The 19,693-nt window shown below is 42.8% G+C and overlaps 1 protein-coding gene across 5 annotated transcripts in view; it reads right to left on the reverse strand.

Moving 5' to 3' along the window:
- Positions 1–19,693, reverse strand: part of RGS6 (regulator of G protein signaling 6) — a gene marked incomplete at both ends in the record, with an annotated part of 219,635 nt that overhangs the window by 25,502 nt on the left and 174,440 nt on the right. For 2 of the 5 annotated variants that reach the window (XM_079537342.1, XM_079537341.1), the window contains 6 exons: positions 3,433–3,619; positions 10,335–10,460; positions 13,065–13,175; positions 17,027–17,088; positions 18,106–18,204; positions 19,331–19,405. In XM_079537342.1, the coding sequence (XP_079393468.1) occupies positions 3,433–3,619; positions 10,335–10,460; positions 13,065–13,175; positions 17,027–17,088; positions 18,106–18,204; positions 19,331–19,405 (660 nt within the window). The remainder of the gene's footprint in view (positions 1–3,432; positions 3,620–10,334; positions 10,461–13,064; positions 13,176–17,026; positions 17,089–18,105; positions 18,205–19,330; positions 19,406–19,693) is intronic. The other 3 variants (XM_079537344.1, XM_079537343.1, XM_079537345.1) reach the window with 2 other exon arrangements.

Consider the following 19,693-nt stretch of genomic DNA (forward strand, 5'->3'; position numbering starts at 1 on the left):
AAACAAAGCAAGCAGAAAAGTAATAGCAAAGACAACTACATGGCTCACCTTATCCTAGTATGCCTGGCTCTGAAGCTTACCAACAAATGCCCCTACAAGCAAACATCAATATTGGGCAACACAATGCATCCTTACAGTACTAGCTCACAATGCCAAGGTCTATGGGATTGATGGGACTGGGGCAGGGTGTAAAGACTTTCTGAGAGTAGAAAGACATCTCTAGAGAGGGGAGGTGATGCTTGATGTGAAGGAAAAACTGCTAAAAATATGCGTTGTGCAGAGTAGCCATAATTGTCATACTCACAACTTTTGAGTTCTCATGTTAGACAAATTAATTTGGCTGTCAGCAGCTTCATCAGCCAAAAGAGGCCATTTGGAAGGACCAATGACTACTCTCCAAAGCTGGCTGTGCCTGCCTCATATTGCAGGGCCCCAAAGGGGTTGTTCTGTGATGCTGATAACTCCAGTGGGAGCACCGATCCCACTAAGTAGTTCGCTGTTTAAATGAACTGACCTTTCCTTATGGTGCCCCATGTATTAAAAGCTGCTTCACTCCCAAGTGAAAATGGTTCAATAATTGTAATGTTTTACTCAGTGGACAGTTGTTTAAGAGCAGAAAATAATCAGCTCTGTTGGTAGGCTCTCCTCTGTAGGAGTCCAGCACCAAATCAACAGAAGGTGCTGCACGAGTGAGTTCTATCATCAGTAGTAAACACACCCAAAGTCAGGTTAGATTATGAGCTCTTTGAGGGTACTTAGAGCTAAGATTTTCAGTATCGTTTTTTTTGAATGCAGAGACCATTTGTCTTCATACATTGAATGGCCTTGGGATGCAGAGGTTTCAAATGAGAGGCATGTTTGTCAGGAGCCCTCTTTCTCCCTGTTTTCTTCTAGTTGTCTGACCAGATTTATCTCTACTGCCTTCTGTGTTGGCCTTGATGGTTGTACAGCATCTGGGAGAGCTCTCTGGGGCTGGAAGCCAAGGTTACACAAAGCACCACATCCCTGTAGACTGTTAAACACCTGATAAAAGATGATGCTTTGTTATCAACTCACGGCTATCAGGCAGTCACTAGCCTGATGTGCACTGGGCTCTGCTGCACCTTCTCCCTCCCAATGCTTTACTGTTCAATGCTTTTTATACACAATCGACATTCTGGGGGTCTCCCAGGTCTGCCCACGGGCTAAAGTGCAACATCACTTTGTCATATTTTCCACCTCAGAAGCTGCAATTTCCTTTTCTCAGTCCAGCCAACCCTTTTCTTTCCTCATAGTCTTAGTGTCCCTGCATTGCAGGCATTCAAAGAATGTCCTGTTGAGTAAAGTAATTATTTTCTTGTCCCTTATTCACAAGGACATTTAAGTTATTTTCCTCCATGCTAAGCCTACACAGGACAGGACAACACTTATATTTCCTCTCCCACAGTGGACTGTTTTGACTACTTGCGTCTGGTTGAATCTCTAGGAATGTGGGATGTGTGTGAGCTCAACCTCCTGGTGCCAGCATGCCAAGATAAGGCAGCTGGGCTATTGTCTGCTGCAGGTCTGTGAGACAACCGAGTCCCCAAGGTGGCAATGTGTAGTAGGCGATGCAACAGCAATGCTGATGGCCGGAGATACCAGGAGGGTACCTGAGAGACTCAGGGGCACCTATGTGGGCTGCCATGAAGTGGAGGTGTGAACAGGAGTGGTCCCTCTCCAGGTGAGGCAGTATCAGCCAATGTTGTGCCAGCTTCCAAAGGGGCACTAGGCATACTGGCAATGTCTGGTTTATCTCTGCTTCTTAGCTATCTGTTCAGGCAGTCAGAAACAGCTAGCTTGGCCTTTACAGAGCTATGAGAGCCCACCATGATGCACAAGAAGGTGACCAGGGTTCCCCATCACTATCGTGGCAGACTCTTTCTCTAAGATGACCATAGCTGGACCTGAAAGCCTACCTCTGCCTTGTATTTCTGTTTCAGTGAACCGAAAGAGATGAGTTGAGGACAGCAGTAACAAAAATTCTCTGAAATAAAATTAACCCAAGGAGCTAAAATTGCAGTCTAACTGCAAGAGCTCTGGCCTGATTTCATCAACTACCCTTTGAACGGCAATTACACTGTAAACTGATCGGTTCAAACCTAAATCCTCAGTGTCTTCTTCTGATTAAATTCTCATTGCCTAAACATCCATCTTATTCTCTGTTGTTCTACTTATCAATTGAATTAATTCCTCCATTTTTCACCTATCTTCTTTAGCCAGCATTTTACCATCATCTTTTTATTTTTTTTCAGGCAATGTAAATTTGCAGAAGTTCTAGTTCACTACAACTGCAAAGCAAAATAAAATACATTTTAGCTAGAATGTCTTTATACTGCACTGTTTCTCAGATTTAAAAAGAACATTTATGTTGTCTGATATTCACAGGGGATTGCCTTAAGACTTTGCGTACATTCCTTCTACGTGGGCCCTAAGGAGCAGGATTGCATTCAGGAAAATACAGTATTTGATGCTGGTTTGAAAAATTCATTGCCTAACCTTGTATAGTGGTCCTCAACATCTCCCCTGAGATGAAAATATTTTGTTAGCAGAGTATTTTGAAGAACTGCCCTTGAACACCAATTTAAAGAAAATACAAGAACAAGGGTTCTTTTCATTTGTTGTTGATTTTACTACACGCTCTTGATAAAAATGATTTTAAGGAGAATATATTTTAATTGTGTCCCTGTTAATATTTGCAAAAAGATTCATTCTTCCTTTTTCCTTTTTTAGCTTTTATAAAATGACATTTTCACTTTTTCAGAAGGTTATGCTGTTTTATCCTAGCTCGTAATGGTTTTTCACAGATTATCTATTTTCCTAAAGGCATTTTCTGTATATAGTTTATCAGTAAAATTTCCCTGATAAATACAGGGCCCCTAGGAAGGAAAGATTATGCTCACTGCATTGCTTACTGTCCTAACGTTATCCTAAGGCACTGTCTGCGAGACAAGTTTCTAGTTGTGTTTGAGGAGATGTTGTGTTTGGGGTTTGGTTGGGAAGATGTAATTAGCTATAAATGAATAAATGATAGAGCAAGTGTATTAATAAGAATTTTTATAGGATATCAGCCATTCTGAAAATGTGACAGACTGTTGACAGGAGGTACAGAGAGCCCAACTGAACTTTATGGCACTCTTTCATCTTTGCTTTCTCTGAGACTTGGCTACAGCTCGCTGTGCCTTGCAGACTTGTAAATTTCAGAACATTTGTTCCCAGAGTAGCATTAGCCTGTAATAGCTGATAGATTCATAGAAAATATCATTTGCCCAGCTTGAATAGATACCCTCAAAGTCACTTCCAACCGTGCCTCTCTCCTTTTTCTTACAAGTGAGCAGTGACAATGTGATAGTAGAATATCATGGTAAAACTGAAAGTTTTATTAGCAGTAGTTCCATAAAATCAAAAACAAACCTGTGCATCTTCATATGTGTATCTCCCTGGGTCTTTAACGTTTTGGCTTGTTTTCTCATAGCTGTGGGAATCCAGGTTGATAGCACTCTGGGCCCCAGGAGCTAGAAACTCTTGCCAGATTTCCTCCACTCTGGTGGTCACGTCCTGTAGAGGTTGTTTTTTGAGATCTTGGACAGCCAACCAAAATCTGTAGTGGGCAAAAATAAAAATGGGAGAGACTTATTAAGATAAGAGGAGATGAGATTTTATCTTTAGATAAGATTTTGTTGATAAGCCTGGGAAGAGTCCCAAATGGCAGCTGAATTTGCAGAAGGCTCTCCATTTAGCATGACTTTGGGGGAAGGTGTGATATACTTTACACTAAACCATTACAATGTGGTTAAGATTAGAAAAGTGACTTTAAGAAGCGAAACATCCTTATTCAAACCATCTCAGCAGACGTGTGACATTAGGCAAGCAAGCAGGAAACTTCAAGAGCCCATGCAGCTGGAAGAGGAACATGAACTGCTTTCCACCACCCGCTGCAATCTGCTGGTAATTTCTGCCTGCAGGATCTGTTGTCTGTAGAAGATGCAAAATGCAGAACAACAAACTTAATATTCATATCATTTCCATGGTGAAGTTGTGGCACCGGCATTTAGAAAAGTCTTTTCTTTTTTTCTTTTTATTTTTGAGACTTGTAAACTGACCATTATTCAGACGGATGCCATGAGAAGGGATGAATACAGAACCCAGTTATGCCCATGCCATTGTGCTCTGCAGGGAGAGCCAAGGTCAGTGCTTGGTCAGGGCAGCTGAAAGAGCTTGCACAATACTGAAAATCATGTGTCCCTCGCTTTTAATTATGGAAGACTACCAAATAAATGAATTGAACTTTATCTGAAAGACTCATTTCCCATCTCAAATTATTAATTGGTGCCTTGCCTATTAGCGCTAAAGCAAAAGCTCCCTCATGTTGGGAGGAAGATGAGGCAGTCTATTCTAAAGCAAAACCCTGCGGGCAGCAAGGGAGGATGGAGAAGCCAGCAGTCTCTGTGACTCCTGCGCTGCTTTGGCCCCTGGGCTAGCTATCAGCAGGGTTTCCTGGTGCTGCCACAGAAACAAGAGGGGATCATCATCAAAGGAGGCTGCCAATCCATTTAGCCTTGTCCCATATTGCAGTAGAGGAAATGGGCCTGTTTGGGAAAAAATAATTGAAAATTTTTAATTGCAAACATGATGGTAACTTGCAAGTGCAGAAAAGGCATGAAGAAGAAAGATGCTAATCAACCCAGAGTAGCTGGGACATTTTAAGATGAATACTTGCCTAGACAGGAAATGTTCTGTCCTGAGAACCTGGGAGCTGGGCTGGGAGCAGGCACAGTGTGAAGTGACAGTTTGCCAGCACAGGAGCATCATCCATTCTAATAATCATTTGGCTCAGTCTGAAAACCACCCAACCAAACCAACCTGACGCTAACAAGAACAAGCTCTTCCTACTGCAAGCAACTGCAAATTCATGCCCAAGGCAGAATGGCCTCTTCAAGGCAAAGGGGGTTTTTGCCTTGGTGGAACTTTCAAAGTAGTTCATTTGAGCTCATATCTGAAAGTCACAGAACATCAAAGAGAGGTACCCAGCCCCACAGCCATGACTCCCAGGCAAATTATCTGCTATGAGAACCCATCCTTAATTCAGTGCATAAGTTGGGCTTCATATGGCATTTCTAGAACACTTATAAGACAGCAGCAGAGCCTTCTGCTCAGGAAGGGTGCAGACACACAAACGCTACCTTGAATTTTATAGCTCTTGAGCAAACACACTCCCTGAGTCAGTCCTGCAAATGCTGGAGCACAAGCTGGTCCCAGGCCTATGAACAGCCAGTAGGAGATCCTGCATTCTCTCTCCTCCTTCCCCTGGGAGCTGACCCATGGCAGTCACCTTGTGTGGGGCAGGAGGGAAATGTCCACCCATGTTGTCCCCAGCAGTGCCCCAAGGAGAGCAGGAGCAGCACAGAACTGCTTACACTGGGGGGGAGGCAGCCCTGATTGCAGGTTCTCTGCCCTTTACAAAACAGAATGTTAGATCTGAAGAAGGCTGATAATACGGTGTCCTAAACTAGTGTCAGAGACATAAAGCATTCTAGCCTCATCCAGCATGTAATTAACTTGCTGTCACTCGTGGGAAATATCCTGTAATGGTGCTTTATCCCATGCAGACTCCTCATGGCACAGGGAGTTCCTGGAGCTCCAGATGCCTGCTCTGCCTCTATGGGGTGCTGCGGGCAGCTTGCAGATGCCCTCAGCAAAAACGCTGCTGGGAAGCCCTTGGGCTGCTCCTGAGATATGGTGCAACACAAAAATGAATTTCAAAATTGAATCAGACACAAAATACAGATGATTAGAGGAGAGACTGTCAGCATGAAGATGGTGCTGTAACATCATCCCAGGGCAAGATGTGACACCCCTGGTTGGCAGCAAAGTTCTGGAGTGACTCTTGGTTTGAAACATGACCATGTTCCTCTCTTCTTGCCTCACAGCCCACCTTGCATCTTTCACCAGACAGCCTTGCTCTCATTTCCTTTCAACAAGATAAAACCATCAACTTAACAGCACAGCTGGGAGGGTAAGTGAAGGTACAAAATAAGCACACATCATCACAGATGGGGGTGGGGGGTGTTCACACTCCTGCATAGTTTTATGGCTGCGGTAAGCATGGAGTGGCTGAGGCCAGCAGAAAGCCGCCCTCAAAGAGACATGCTGGGACTGGTGGCTCAGCGAGGCCACGCGCTAGGGGCAAGCACAGCTCTGCTCCTTCACTGCTGCAGCATTCCTAGCCAGTGCTGAGCAGCAGGAATGGGAACAACACGCCCACTGCCCTGCTGCCTCCCCTGCTCTGTCCTCCCTCCTCCTCCCCCCCAAGGCTGGGCACCCCACTTCTGAGCAGAGAGGTCCTCACACTGCCATCCCTTACTTCTCTTGGACAGGATGTGACTCTCTGTGGTTAAGCAGCACCCAGTGTGCATCCGGCTGCCTGCCAAAGAAGTGAATAAAGCTACACAGAGCTAAAGAAGCAGCTCTGCTCACAAGTGACAGCTGGAGCGGAGAGATGCAGCCACCAGGCTCAGGTCTCCTGGATGAGTATGTGTGATTCGCAGGCAAAGGCAGAAGAAAATCTTTTCATGCCATGCTGCTTTCCCTCGGCTGTGGAGCGCCCGTGCCGCCTGGTGGCCAGCAGGGATCGATCCTTGCGCCTGGGGCACCAGCGCCAGGGCACCCCCATCACCTGTGGCACCTGGGGCTGCTGGGAATGGCTGCAGGCAGGGCTCGGGGACAGCCTCCAGAACAGTTAACAACTTCGTGTGAATGATTTTGCTTTGTAGAAGTACTGGCTTAAGTATTTTTTGCTTAATAGGTCTGCTTTCTGTAACGTCCCAAAATTTCATTTCCTGATGAAATTTAAAGGAAAAAAAAATTCTGGCAACATGTTTTGGCCATTAGGTGTCACGTAAGATAGAAACACTTTCTGCAGATAAAATTATTTTCCAGATCCATTTGCAACATGTGTTCACAATAGCACACAAAACGCCCATGCTGCTATATTGCAAGCTCCACAGCACATTCCTATAAAGTGTCAAGTGTTCCCTACTTAGACCCATAAACAGGTGTGCAGTCTTCTTTCCCATTGGGTAAAATTATCATGTCCCACATTCCCACCTAGCTTTCTCCTTCCAGCTGATGCCCTTTGAAGTTGGGAAAAAAATCAATCTACTGGTTAGATGAACATCTCAGCTATCTTAAGGTGTCTCACGAGATTTGCAGGACATGAAAAATATATACAACTCTCTGTGGGCTTTTTTTTTTTTTTTTAATTGAAGTTTTGTCATTGCTATATTTTGGGTATTTCTAAAATCAACGGAGGCAAAACAAGTTGTAGATGAAAGACAGCAAAAGAGACAGAAGAGAACAAGAAAAAGAGTTAAAATAAAAAAAAAGAGAAAAATACCCACCTACCTGGCTTTCCTGCTCTCACATAAATAATGGACAGACAGTAAATAAATAAGTTACAGGGCTCAGCCAAGCCCAGGAGACTGGTGGACATGATACTGCAAGTAAATTAGAACACAGAAACACAATTGGAAGGAGACCTGGGAGGTGATGGAGGCTGATCTGCTTCTGTCTCAGGCAGTGCCTCTCTCGAGACCCTCAGCAGCACTGATTTTTTTTTTTTTTTTTTTTGTTAGGAAGACATGGAAATGCCTCACTGCCATCCAGCCTGGGATTTTGGTCAGGGGCAGAATTTAGTCCCTTTGATATACTGCTGGATTACAGTCAGAGCACACATAATGGAAGTTCCTTTCTAGCACCACCAGGAATTTCTAGATTTTCCAGCGGTCACTTTCACAGATCTGTCCTTAGGATAGCATGGTGGCCTGCCAGACTACTGCCAACAAAGATTCACCTGATGCTCCCAAGGTAGAACATGTCCCCGCTGTGACAATTCCTGTGTCTCCAGACCATTACTAGGAGGAGGGGCTTTAACAGACACCTGCAAAAGTAATTTGTCTACCAAGGGGTTACATGGTGTACTCTCAGAAAGTTCCTCACAGCTTCCCAGAGTTTGGGTGGGAAGCATCTCACTTATCCATAGCTGCCTACCATGCAGACACTGTCACTTGGATTCGTCTCAGGCGAATTGGAAATTCCAAGATATTGGAAAATGAGAAAGCTTTATGGTGTAATTTAGTTGCTTTTAGATTTGTTTTCACTTAAAGCTGAAATGAATCCTTCTCTGGTGATCCACTGACTCCTCTTCAGCTCCTCTTCTCTCACACTAAAAGGAGCCTTGGTACTGGATGACAGAAGAAAGCATGTGCTATCAAGCTGACTGCCTAGGTGAGACAGGTTCCAGCCTTGATGGTGAGCATTAACTTAAACCCTGCTTGCATGTTTAAGCATCCAGCAGTTGATTTCCTTTCTACCATATACACTTAATGAGGATTCAGGAGCTTTCTCTGCCACACCTGAACCTTAGGGAGCCACCTTTTGCTTCTTAGCATTTAACAATCCATCCTGTCCCAGCTTTCTTTATGAATACTTCTACCTTCATGTCCTGTTGGTTATTATTTACAGCCCCAAGCAGGTCTACCAAACTGATCCAGTATTAGGTCACAATGATGCCACATTAGCCAGTAGCATGATAATGACACCATAAGAATAAAAGTAATGATATAATATTAACTAATGATGATACCAGAGTCTTCCAGAAAGGATGTGGGATTTAACCTCTCTATCACAGCCACTAATTTGCAACTTCCCATGGCTACAGGCTTTCTCATAACCAACAAGAATGCATATCCGCAGGAGGAGCACCTCTGATTGACTGAGAAAGGTAAATGCTTGCTTTGTAATAATGAAAATTTCACGACCTGTTTGAATAGGATGCACCTGGGGGACAACCACTAGTGGTAAAACCTGCTAGATTTCATTAGTGCAACCCCAAATATATTTTAGGAAACACATTTGAGGAGCATTTCAATATAGTATATTAATTTTGCACTTCATCACTACAATTTAATTGCAAATGAGCACCAACATACATAAGTTCAGTCATTAAGCACATACAAGTTCAGTACCTGTTCAGCAATATACCTGTTCAGCAATACAGTGTCAAGTTCATTTATGTAATTTACCAACACTTCCCCATTTATCTTAAAAATAACTTTCAAGTTCTTAAAAATCACTAACATAAAAGCACATTGATTTTTCACTGTTTTGCTACTGCCATGCTTTTTGTATTTCTCCCTGGGCAAGCAAATACGATAAATATGACAGTCAGTTCCAATGTCATTTAAAGTCACTTTCTGGGAAATTTCACTTTCAGATTTCACAAGCTAGCAGACAGCAATAAAGCGGCAATTGTTCATATGCTTTACTAATGCATTGAAGTGAAGGAAGTTTAACAAAACATAAATTTCAAGACTGTGCAATTAAGTTCTGAATTGGTATAAACTGAGAGCATCACCAAAGCTTGTCATAGCCAGCAAAGGCACGAAACCAGACCAACTGCACGTTCAGCTGGTGGCAGATTTCTTCATCATTTGAACAGGTATGAGTCTGACAGTAAAACTGGGAGCACTTTGTCTGCATCTGCCAGATACCTTTGTGGCCTATTGGAAGAGGACATCTCCTGTGCTAATAGCAACAAAGAGAGCACAGGAGTGCACACTGACACCGTACCACCAATTCAGACTTTGACTTTGGCATCAGCTTGCCCTGATGCCAGCACCACCGAGTGCTGGCCCACCAAAATTGGCAACTTACTCCTGCTGCCTTTTCCTGCTGTAGTTGAAGCAGCAGAATTGTGCCACAGTGTCTACATCAATATCTACAACATGTTTCATACTACAAGTTTCACCTTCTTCACAGTGAAGGAAGCCAGAATGCACCTAGAACACCCACAGAAGAGAACTCTAATATAGTGAGAGTCAAGCTCTCAAATAGTTAAGAGACACCAGAATTCGAAGTACCAAATGCAAACCTGTTTTGCTGAGTGAAAGCAACAGCTTTTGGCCACATGAACATCACCCCGTATTTTCTCCACACGACCCCTGCCACAAACACATGCACAAATTCTGTGTATCATTAAGGGACTTACAAGCCATGTCTCATCACAAAATTTCAACTCTGCAAACCTATGAATGTTATACTTGACAACACTGACTCTGCTAAACACTGCTCCTGGGATTACTTATATCATTCTAATGCAGGTATTTGTAGCAGTGCTACAGGCCAGACCTTGCCATTCTCAGCATTACTCAAATTGGTGTTTTCAGAAGTTCAGCACAGACCAAGCACTGCATTTCACCTATGCAAGAGAGGATGATTAGCCCTGTTTATTTAGTTCAAGTGAAAAATGGTTTCACCTGAGATTTTCTGAGCTGAATTCTGATTCCAGGAAACGAAGGAATTGGTCTCGTCCTACTGGGTCCTTCAGCACCTCATCCATGGAGAAGCCCCATCTTTTCACACGCTGCTGACTAGGTTCTTTGCTGTTTGGAGAGAGAGGGGAAAAACAGATGGAATGTGCATTTCTGCCTGCTGTCCCAGCAGCTGCTGCTGTTCCTGTTAAGCAGCAAAGGGAAAAAAATTATCAGACAAGGAGACGGTGGCTGTTTCCTTAAGAATTTCCAGATATACAAGATAGCAAACAACACACAAGAAGGAGCTATAAAGACCAGGGTCATATTTAATACGATTGTGCTGCTAATACGATTTGGGTGCTGCTTATATGGCAAAATGAGAGAGAAAGTGAATAAGGGAGACTTCTTGTACACTTCGCATAAAGAACCATTCGTTTTATGTCAAGGCAGAAAGAAATGTGCCAGCAATGTTCTCTGGGCTATCGGCAAGCTCCAGAGCATCACCCTATATCCCACACAGTACTGGCTGCTAACCTGGAACTGCCTTCAAACTGAGAAGCAAAGAGGACAAGATTTTTAAGAAATGATTACTGCTTTGTGATCTTGTATTTTTCACTGCCTCTGACTTTTGGGTACCTAAGTCTTGCAAGACGTAAAAGCAACCCTCTCTTCCCCTCCATGACAGTCATACTCTCAGCTGGGACACTGAGATGTGGAGGCACCCAAATTCTCTGACAAGCTTTCTGCTATATTATTTCTTAATACAATCCTGCTTACATAAGCTGTTGTTTGAATTGCCAGACATGTTGCAGAGATGCCTATTGGGAGAGGCACTGCCTAGGAATTATGAGGATCCCACAAGACAGCCTACATCAGAGAGTAATTTGGGCTCACAAAGTGTTTGAAAGCTTCTGGTGTGATGGCATCATACTATGAGACAACCATTAAAACACAGCTCAGCTGCTCACATTTGTGACAGTAGAGCCATTGTAAACAGTACGTATCTATTAAACTATATGTCTTGTCATGTCCACAGTGATTCCTAATCCTGGAGCCTTAGGGGACAGTGGCGATCTGTGCTGAAGACAAACAAGCCATGGGGGTAAATAAAATGCCCACTTTGATTTCCTCTTGCTATGGAGACTAAGCAACACTGATGGGCATGTCCTCACTCGAGGCACAGAGCACTGGGGCTGGCTCCTCCTCTGCTGAGAGAGCCACACTGGACATGGGGACATGAGAGCTGTGCTGGTGCAGAGCTATGCACCAGCCGAGTTCAGGCAATTTCCTGATGATTCCGGAAATCAGAAGCTGCTCTGCTTGCTGCTGCACAGACTGAAAAGGCCAAAGTGCTGTCTAAGACAGAAGCCTTTCTGAGACATTTCCCCAGTGCCACGAAGGATGAGTTGCACAGCGCTGACCCTGCTCAGAAGCTGGCTTTGCCATTAGAAAGGAAAGGGGCTTAGTTTCTCTGAACAGGGGCTCTGCTTTCCTGACACAAGAAACAGCCTTGCAGGCAGCATAAGGGCTACCAGAGCTTTTGGGAATCATTTAATTATTCATGCAAGTTGCAACTAGATGCAGACACAAGGAGGTATCTTGCTATAGAGAATAAAATGAAAATACAAAGATGTTTGTTCTCTCATCTCACAACAATACAGCAGGAGAATCACTTTCGTAACTCTGAAATCATAACAGAAACAAAGCTTTTACTCTAGTTCTTAATAAGTCCAAAACATTAGGTTGATTATATTCCTTGGGGACACAGAAATATTTTCAAGGGTATCCAGCCACCTCAACAGACCCAGAAGTAATGATGTCTGGATTACAGTGTGGGTGGAGCTCCTCCAGAGTAGTATTTTGCAGGGGTTGCATCTGTAACCCTACTAGGGAGGATGGAGAAATTGAGAGAAACTGACTGAAAAAGAAATCCAAAATATTGATTTTATATGAAAAGAGGCAGAGACCAGGGAACTAATTACCAGCTTCTGTGACTTTCAGAGAAGCAGGGGACAACACCTTTCACATCCCACATCACATGTGTTTTTACACAGAGAAATAACTTGCCCTTTTCCAGGAATATTGATTCATGGTGAACTGGCTCTCCTAAGCTGGCAGCATCTCAAAATTTACATGATGATTTAAGAACAGATAGTATTAGATTTGCCATTCTTTTTCTCAAAGATTTGCTAAAATGAACTCCCAGTTCTGTTTGACACTGAACAACAGCAGCAGCTCTGCTTCAGGAAAAGCTGCACAGCATTTGCAGCCATCTGCCAAAGGATGCTCTGAGTGAGCAATGAAGGTGGCATGGTGAGTGACAGCATCTTGCTATTACTCAACGTGTCCTGTACAGCAGTGGCATCTTGCACGGGGTTCTGCAATTTGGGGAGGACCTAAGAGCAGGCTCTCAAGGGTCAAAGGAGGTGTGTTGGAACAAGGATCTTGCAGAGGTATATTGTACTAGTGGGCTCTAAGAACCAAGCCCAGACATGCCCTGTAGGGGCATGAAATCACCCTAACTTACACAGTAATGCAAACTGAGCACATGGAAGTGAAAGGGCTATATAAACCACAGAAATAATAAACTACACCATTCTGTTTAACTTCAGTTATGTGAGTGTATCATGTGAAGATTCAGAGATGAAACTTCGTATCCCAACAGCCATAGGAAAAGCAAGCCAATAAAATGGCAAGACAACTCTAACATTACCTAAAACTGCCAAATCTTACCTCATTTCAATGTCCCACAAAGCTGCATCATCACTTATCCAGGGGTTAGAAGGCTCAGCAGGAGTGATAAAAGGGTCATATTCCACATACTGCTCTGTGTACGCTATTAAACTGACATTAAAAAAAAGTAAAAAAGAAGAAGATAAAGACAAAGCCTGAATACTCAGTCATGTATGAGAGATATAGGTTTTCTCTCTGCGCCTCCCTCCCCCTCTTGTTGAAGGGCTTTTTTTCCATGTTTGGATCAGAGTGGTTCTTAGTACTCGCACACAACAGCCCCTTTTTCCTGGAAGGGTGCATGCAAGGATTTCTCTGCAACACTCACCAGTTCACTCAAGGTTTCCTCAAGGTTGGTTCTGCGGAGATGCCTACAGACAGCCTGATGTGGCAGCAAGTGAACTGATATGGTAGGACTTCCCACAGACAGCAACGTGACTCTGAAGCACATGTCCTCCACATTTGTTGCATGCTGCTATTCCCCCCTTCCCTTTTTTTTTTTTTTTTTTGCAAGGCCTTTTGTACTCACTGCTTTAAGCATTGCAAGTAACTCATCAAAATACTGTCATGCACTGTAGCTAACACAATTAAGTCTCAGAGGATCACAGTCCTAAGCATCAGATCTTCAGCATATAGGAAATTTTGTTTTGCCAGTGTATCAGTTAGCACAGTGACACTGCAATGTACTCAGTGTAGTTAGTTTATAATCATTAATGTAAAATGAAGTAAACTATACAGGTATTGAATAAGCACCTGGCTTTTATGCTGGTCTGCTTCAAGCCTAGAAAAAGCACACAGCCTCAAATCCTAAGAGCTGCCTGTGAAAAGGCCCATGTCTGCTTGCATTCCATTGGGCATTCCATTGGGGTTGGGACTAGGTGGCAATTTTATGAAAGGTAGGCAGTGAAAATATCAAAAGAAATTTGTCCCAGTCTATACTCGAAATACTCCAGGGCACTTTTTCCTTTTTCTGCTTCAGTCTGCCAACTAATTAAATAAGTTAATTGAGTCTCACCATACTGAAAACTAATCTATTTTCACTGTGATTGTCCATGCTAAGTGTTACCTTTGGGTCTTCCACACCTTCAAAAGACAGGAGAAGGAAAATACCCTGTGAAACCATGGGTCACAAAAGGCAGAAACTTTCCCTGACCTGCCCTACAATAATTACTTCTTTTTGTTTGTCCTAGCTCTTATCATGAGGCATTAAAATCATACACTTTTGTAACCACAGCAGGTTCCCACTGCCCCTCAGGGCACTCAGGGCTGTCTCATCTCATTTCATTAATTACATTTCACGACTGTTGTGGGTCAAGGGTTGGAGGAGGGAGCAGCGTCCAATTTCAGAGAGCAGCAATCCCAGAGACATCAATGAGAGAGAGGGGTGGTTAAAAAAATAAAACATAAAAAGCCAACAAAAACCAACACAGAGGATAAATCAGGAGGTATATGCTGTGAAACTTGAATTGCTTGTAACAAAATAATAAGGTGGCATCAGAGGGGAAAAAGTAGATGAAATAAGGGTCGATTTGCTAAATGCGTGTTGCTGATTCAGTATAATGACAGGAGCTGAATTATGGCCTCATTGTCTGTACAAGGCTACAGGCAGTGGGAATCCTAAGGGAAAGTGTTTCTGCCAAAAGGTAAACCTGGGCTTTTGGCTTTTCAGGTGATGCTGTGTCATTTTGGCAGAAGAGGTGATGGTTAAGAGTTCATGGAAGGGGGCAGAGCTTGCACTGAGAATCTGTCTATCTCACTATCAGGTGGCCCTGCTGAGCCTTCACAGCAACTTCAGGTGGTTGAGAGGATAACACAGGTTCGTGACACATTCTCATTTAGGTAACCAAGATTACTTTTGATAGGAAGGTGTTCGGGCTTTCCTCAGCCATTTCCGTAATGCCACATGTACTGGGATTGCATCAGCACTGCCTGACAAGGTCAGGAAAAACAGTAGGTACAATTTATTCACAGTTTTACTAGAGAGTTGTCAAATGTCCTTGCCAGATCCTAAAACCAACAGTGTTCATGTCCCAAGAGAGGAAAAAGGATTTGGAAGTAGAAAAACTGTTCCCTGTGTTCCTGGAGCAGCTGAGGGATGCCTCAGTCTTAAAAGCAGAGCCCAACCTGAGAAGTGCCTTGCTACTACTAACAGCACCTCCTTACTCAGCACATCTGCTCTTGGAGCACACATTCAGTGTTTCACACACAGTCTTCAGGCAACACAGGCTTCATTTCAGGCAACAGGTCAACTTAGGCCACACAAACTCATTCTCTCTCACCCACCCCCATCACTGCTGAGCCCCTCCAGGGCCTTCCTTGCCGCCCCTTGTGCCAAGCCCCACCACAGCCTGGGGCTCTCCAGCAGCACTGTCATCCACAGTCCCTCCAGACCAAGAAAATTGTTTTTTGTCCAGTTCTACTGAAAACTAACAGATTTTTCTTCTGGCATTGACAATGACATATTTATCATGGCAGTATAACTTGAACAACAGGTGTGCTATGTGGACAGGACCTGATGTTCACAGTCAGTGAGTTTTATTGAGACCATCTTATTGAATAAATACCAACCCAGAAAAAACTCAAGCAAAACACATCTGCTTGTCTGTAAATTACCAGCCTGGAAATTATTACTGTCACAGTACATTAAGGTCACCGTAAGTAAATTCAGTATATAATGAGAATTTTTGGTAAAACACAAAATTATCAGAACAGAACCAGAAAGCCCAAAACATAAATGTGAATGTGCTAATTTCAAAGGTGTAAAATAGTGGGCGAAGGATTTCAGAAAGACTCTGAATATTTTCTTTTTAACTGGATAAACTTTAATTTAAATTGATAAACATTAGAGAATCATAGAATCACCAAGGTTGGAAAAGACCTAAAAGATCATCCAGTCCAACCATTCACCTATTCCCAACAGCTCCCACTAAACCATGTCCCTCAACACAACATCCAGCATCCATTATGAGCCAGTAGGAACTTTCTGTTGAGCTCCTGCCATTTAATTTGCCTGGTTTAGTGTACACACGCTAATTACAGCAGCAAGTACTGCAAAGCACAAAATTTCATAGTGAAATCTCTTTTTAATTTGTTTAAGTAAAAATTCCTGTTATTTCTCCAGAAAGAGCCATCCCTTGTCATGCCCATCATGTTCAAGACAGCTTTGCTCTGAAAGTGATGTTACAGAAAAGCATGCTGATCCGTACATTTGTCACAGCAATTCCACTGAAAACGTGCATAGCTTACAAGTATCTGAGTAAAGGAGCTGTCACTCTCAGGAAGCTAAATTTGAGCTTGTTCTTTACTTGTTCATACTTTCCTACATGGACTCAATTTTCTGCAGTCAAACTGTGTCTTGATATGCCTCTATGAGAAATCCACCTCTTCATAACATTGCCTTGAGTAGTCCAGATACAAACCTAGTACTTTCCATAGGGTTTCACATGCATAACTGGGGGCAGAAACTGGCCCTACAACCCCAGCACAAATGAATCCCAGCATGAATGCAAACATCACATGCAACAAGATGCAAACACAGTGCCCTCCACATAGATTTGTCAGTCTAACAGGAGAGGAGCACTCAGAGTTCATCCAGAAAGTAAAAATTGAATGCTTTTCAACTGGAAGAAGAATGACTTTTTTTTAAGTAAACACCAGACTTTAGCGATGTAGGAAATGAATGCCCTGCAATGGTTCTTTCCATTTTTCTTTCCATTGTGATCACATTTCTCTTGCTTTTACAGTACAACATTCTCCTTTTTCACTCACTTTTTCTTAGTGGCAGAAGGGCAAATATCAAATGTCAGTGGTCAGCAGACAAGCAGCATGTCTGGACGAGGAGGGAAAAGAATTCACTGCTCGGAAATGGAACGAGCCTTTGTGCATCCCTGCCTACTTGCTATTTCTAGAAATGCTAAATTTGAGATGAAGAAGTAATGAAAAATCACATACTTGGGGACACTCACCTTTCTGCTACTTTGGACATCTTTAAACAATGCCTGTCTATCTGCAGGTTCAGAAAAGTTATCTGAGGAGAGAGATGACAAGGGCATTAACAATCCAGGAGCTCCACAGCATGCATTGATCACATCCCAACACACTATTGATTTCTCATTCCAAACAGCTTGAAAGTAACTCAGAAAGAAATGGGACCCTCCCCCAGGTAATAGAAGCAGCTTACTAGCTGCTTCCATCAGGAGTCTCCATTTCATGTAGCAAAGTCCCAGGGGGAGCTTCAGAAGAAATAATTAAAAGTAGGAAAGACATATTTGGAGCTGAGGTTCCTAGACAACTCAGAGTGCAATGTGATCCTTATTTTATAACACACACTTTCATTTCTCTAACCAAGAAAATAAAGGTTTCAAAGTACATTTGTACTGTGCTATAAAGTAGTTCTTCACATACTCTGCAGTCCATATTGCCTATGACGGAAAAAGCTCAAGAGATGTAGTGTTCAGTCTTAGTTCAGAAGATCAGTCTAAAACTGGCTGCCTAAGAAACATGTTTAATGCCGTCTTTACTAAAAAGCTGACCCAGCAGTTCCTGCCCATACTTCAGCGAGAGCTGTTTCTTGCAGGAGAGCAATTTTGAGCGAGAGCTCCCCATGGAGGGGCAAGAACCCATGATTCAGTCCTTTCCTCAGGTCAATTCCTCAGAGCCATTCTACAAATAACTTTTTCCCAGTTTCCCAAAAGCACCATGTCTGTGTTCTGGCTGTGCCAGCTTCTCTAGCCTTTGTCAGTGCCCACTTTTCAGGCATTCTCGGTGGATGGAAATTAATCTGCCTACTGGCCCACAAAGTAAGTAATCAGAAGGTTAGTGTTGCCCATAACTGCACTGCTCAGTTAATACACATCTTTAAATACTTACTGCTTGACATAAAGGAAGTGAGGATCAAGCATAGTTAAACCAATGGTGGTTTCTGCTGATATCTCTACAATGTTAAATGTTCTTTTTTTTTATTTAAGCAGAAAACAACTGCCTGACTGTTCCAGATGCACCCAGCTCTCAGAACAACTGAACTGCTGCATAGACATCTACTTACTTGTTTCCGGAAATCCTCTTTTGTAGTTTTGCGTATGGGTTGGGAGGGCACATGAACAGGGCTTTGGGGCTGAGATTCCTCTGTAACCCCATACACTGACTGCAAGGAACCAGCAAACAAACAGAATATATGAGAGCTTTTTCTCTGTTATGCAAAGAGAAGTGCAGTATGCAAAACAGTAAGGTAATAAGCCAACAATTTCCTACATTTTTTTTTCCCCACACAGGTAAACAATCATTCAGCCGGGAGCAAAACTGACAGATCTGACTGTGCTGCAGATGCCTGCATTTGGGATGTCTGTAGGCACGCCAGCGGTGTGCTCAGAGCTTCCTGCACAGCTTGCTTTCCAGCAAAACACTCTCACCTGAGACCTTCCCCTGTTGCATATGAGGTGTCCACTCTGTGCTGCTGCAATCTATAGGGGTGCTTCACAGGATTTACTGAAAAAGGAGCTTATCTTAAATACTAAAATACAGCTGATCATTTTTAGGAGCTCTGAGGGCTGTGTCTGTTGTATTTGCAAGAGGAATGCTGTGAATGATTGCTGTGGCGAAGTAAGTGCAGAAAAAATGTACTAGAATCCAACCCTTTTCTTTCATTTTCTCCCACTCACTTGAATTTCTTGTCATAAAACTACATATCAAAGAAAGAGCTTTAACCAGGTGTCAATCGCTCAAGTTCACACGAACCTGAAGATTGACTTGTAGCCATTTGTTTTCAGGACAGAGACTTACACTGAAAGTAATATCAACTGTCCTGTTATTTAGTATTTTTGCTTTTTAATTTATGTTCAAAAGAGATGGGTGAATATCTCTGCTGAAATTTAACTACCAATGGAATTTAGCAGTCTAATTTCACCTCTAAAACTAATAAAAACACATAAGAGTAAGAACTTGCTGGAAGTCAAGAGAATCCAAGCTGCAAATGATCAAGCCTTTGAGATTATTAAAGCACATAAAGCACTCTGAAAAACCTGTGTCCAAATAACTTCTGAAAAATGTGACCCAAGTGTTTTTGCCAACTGATTTTATTTTTATGGGAATGTAGAGACAGTAGACATCTGTTGCTAAAACTGCAATAGTAAATTCACCAATTAAATCAAAACAGAACTGACATTTGCCAAACCCGTCTTTTGATTTCTATTGGGAAAGTCTGATGTACTCTAGGTGTCAAGAATGACTGATGTTAAAAAAAAAATGAAAGAAAACCAGAAACTCACGCTGACCTTTTTCACCTTCTGTGGGTTTTTCATACGACGACACTTTCTAATGTCCATTTCTGTGGTGTTCACACAGCCCGGCTGAAAAGAGACAGTTAAAGGAGATGGGTATCACATTAGTGTCTTCTGCTTACAGTCTGCATGCTTCCTGACCTACCTAAAATAGAGTTTAGATCTTGTCCAAAATTCTTTCCTTATGTTTGCACTCATAGATTATGCTTTCTAAACAAGAGAGTGCACGTACCCAAAGTTGGCATCTCAGCATCAAATCCATTTACTTCTAACTTCAGCACCAAGCAGAAATGCCTCAGCTAAGAGGAGAGCTTTTTCTAGGAAGTCTGTGACAAACTGCTTTTCTTCCACCCGCAC

Source organism: Tetrao urogallus (assembly GCF_951394365.1).
Source record: "Tetrao urogallus genome assembly, chromosome: 6".
Taxonomy (NCBI): Eukaryota; Metazoa; Chordata; class Aves; order Galliformes; family Phasianidae; genus Tetrao; species Tetrao urogallus.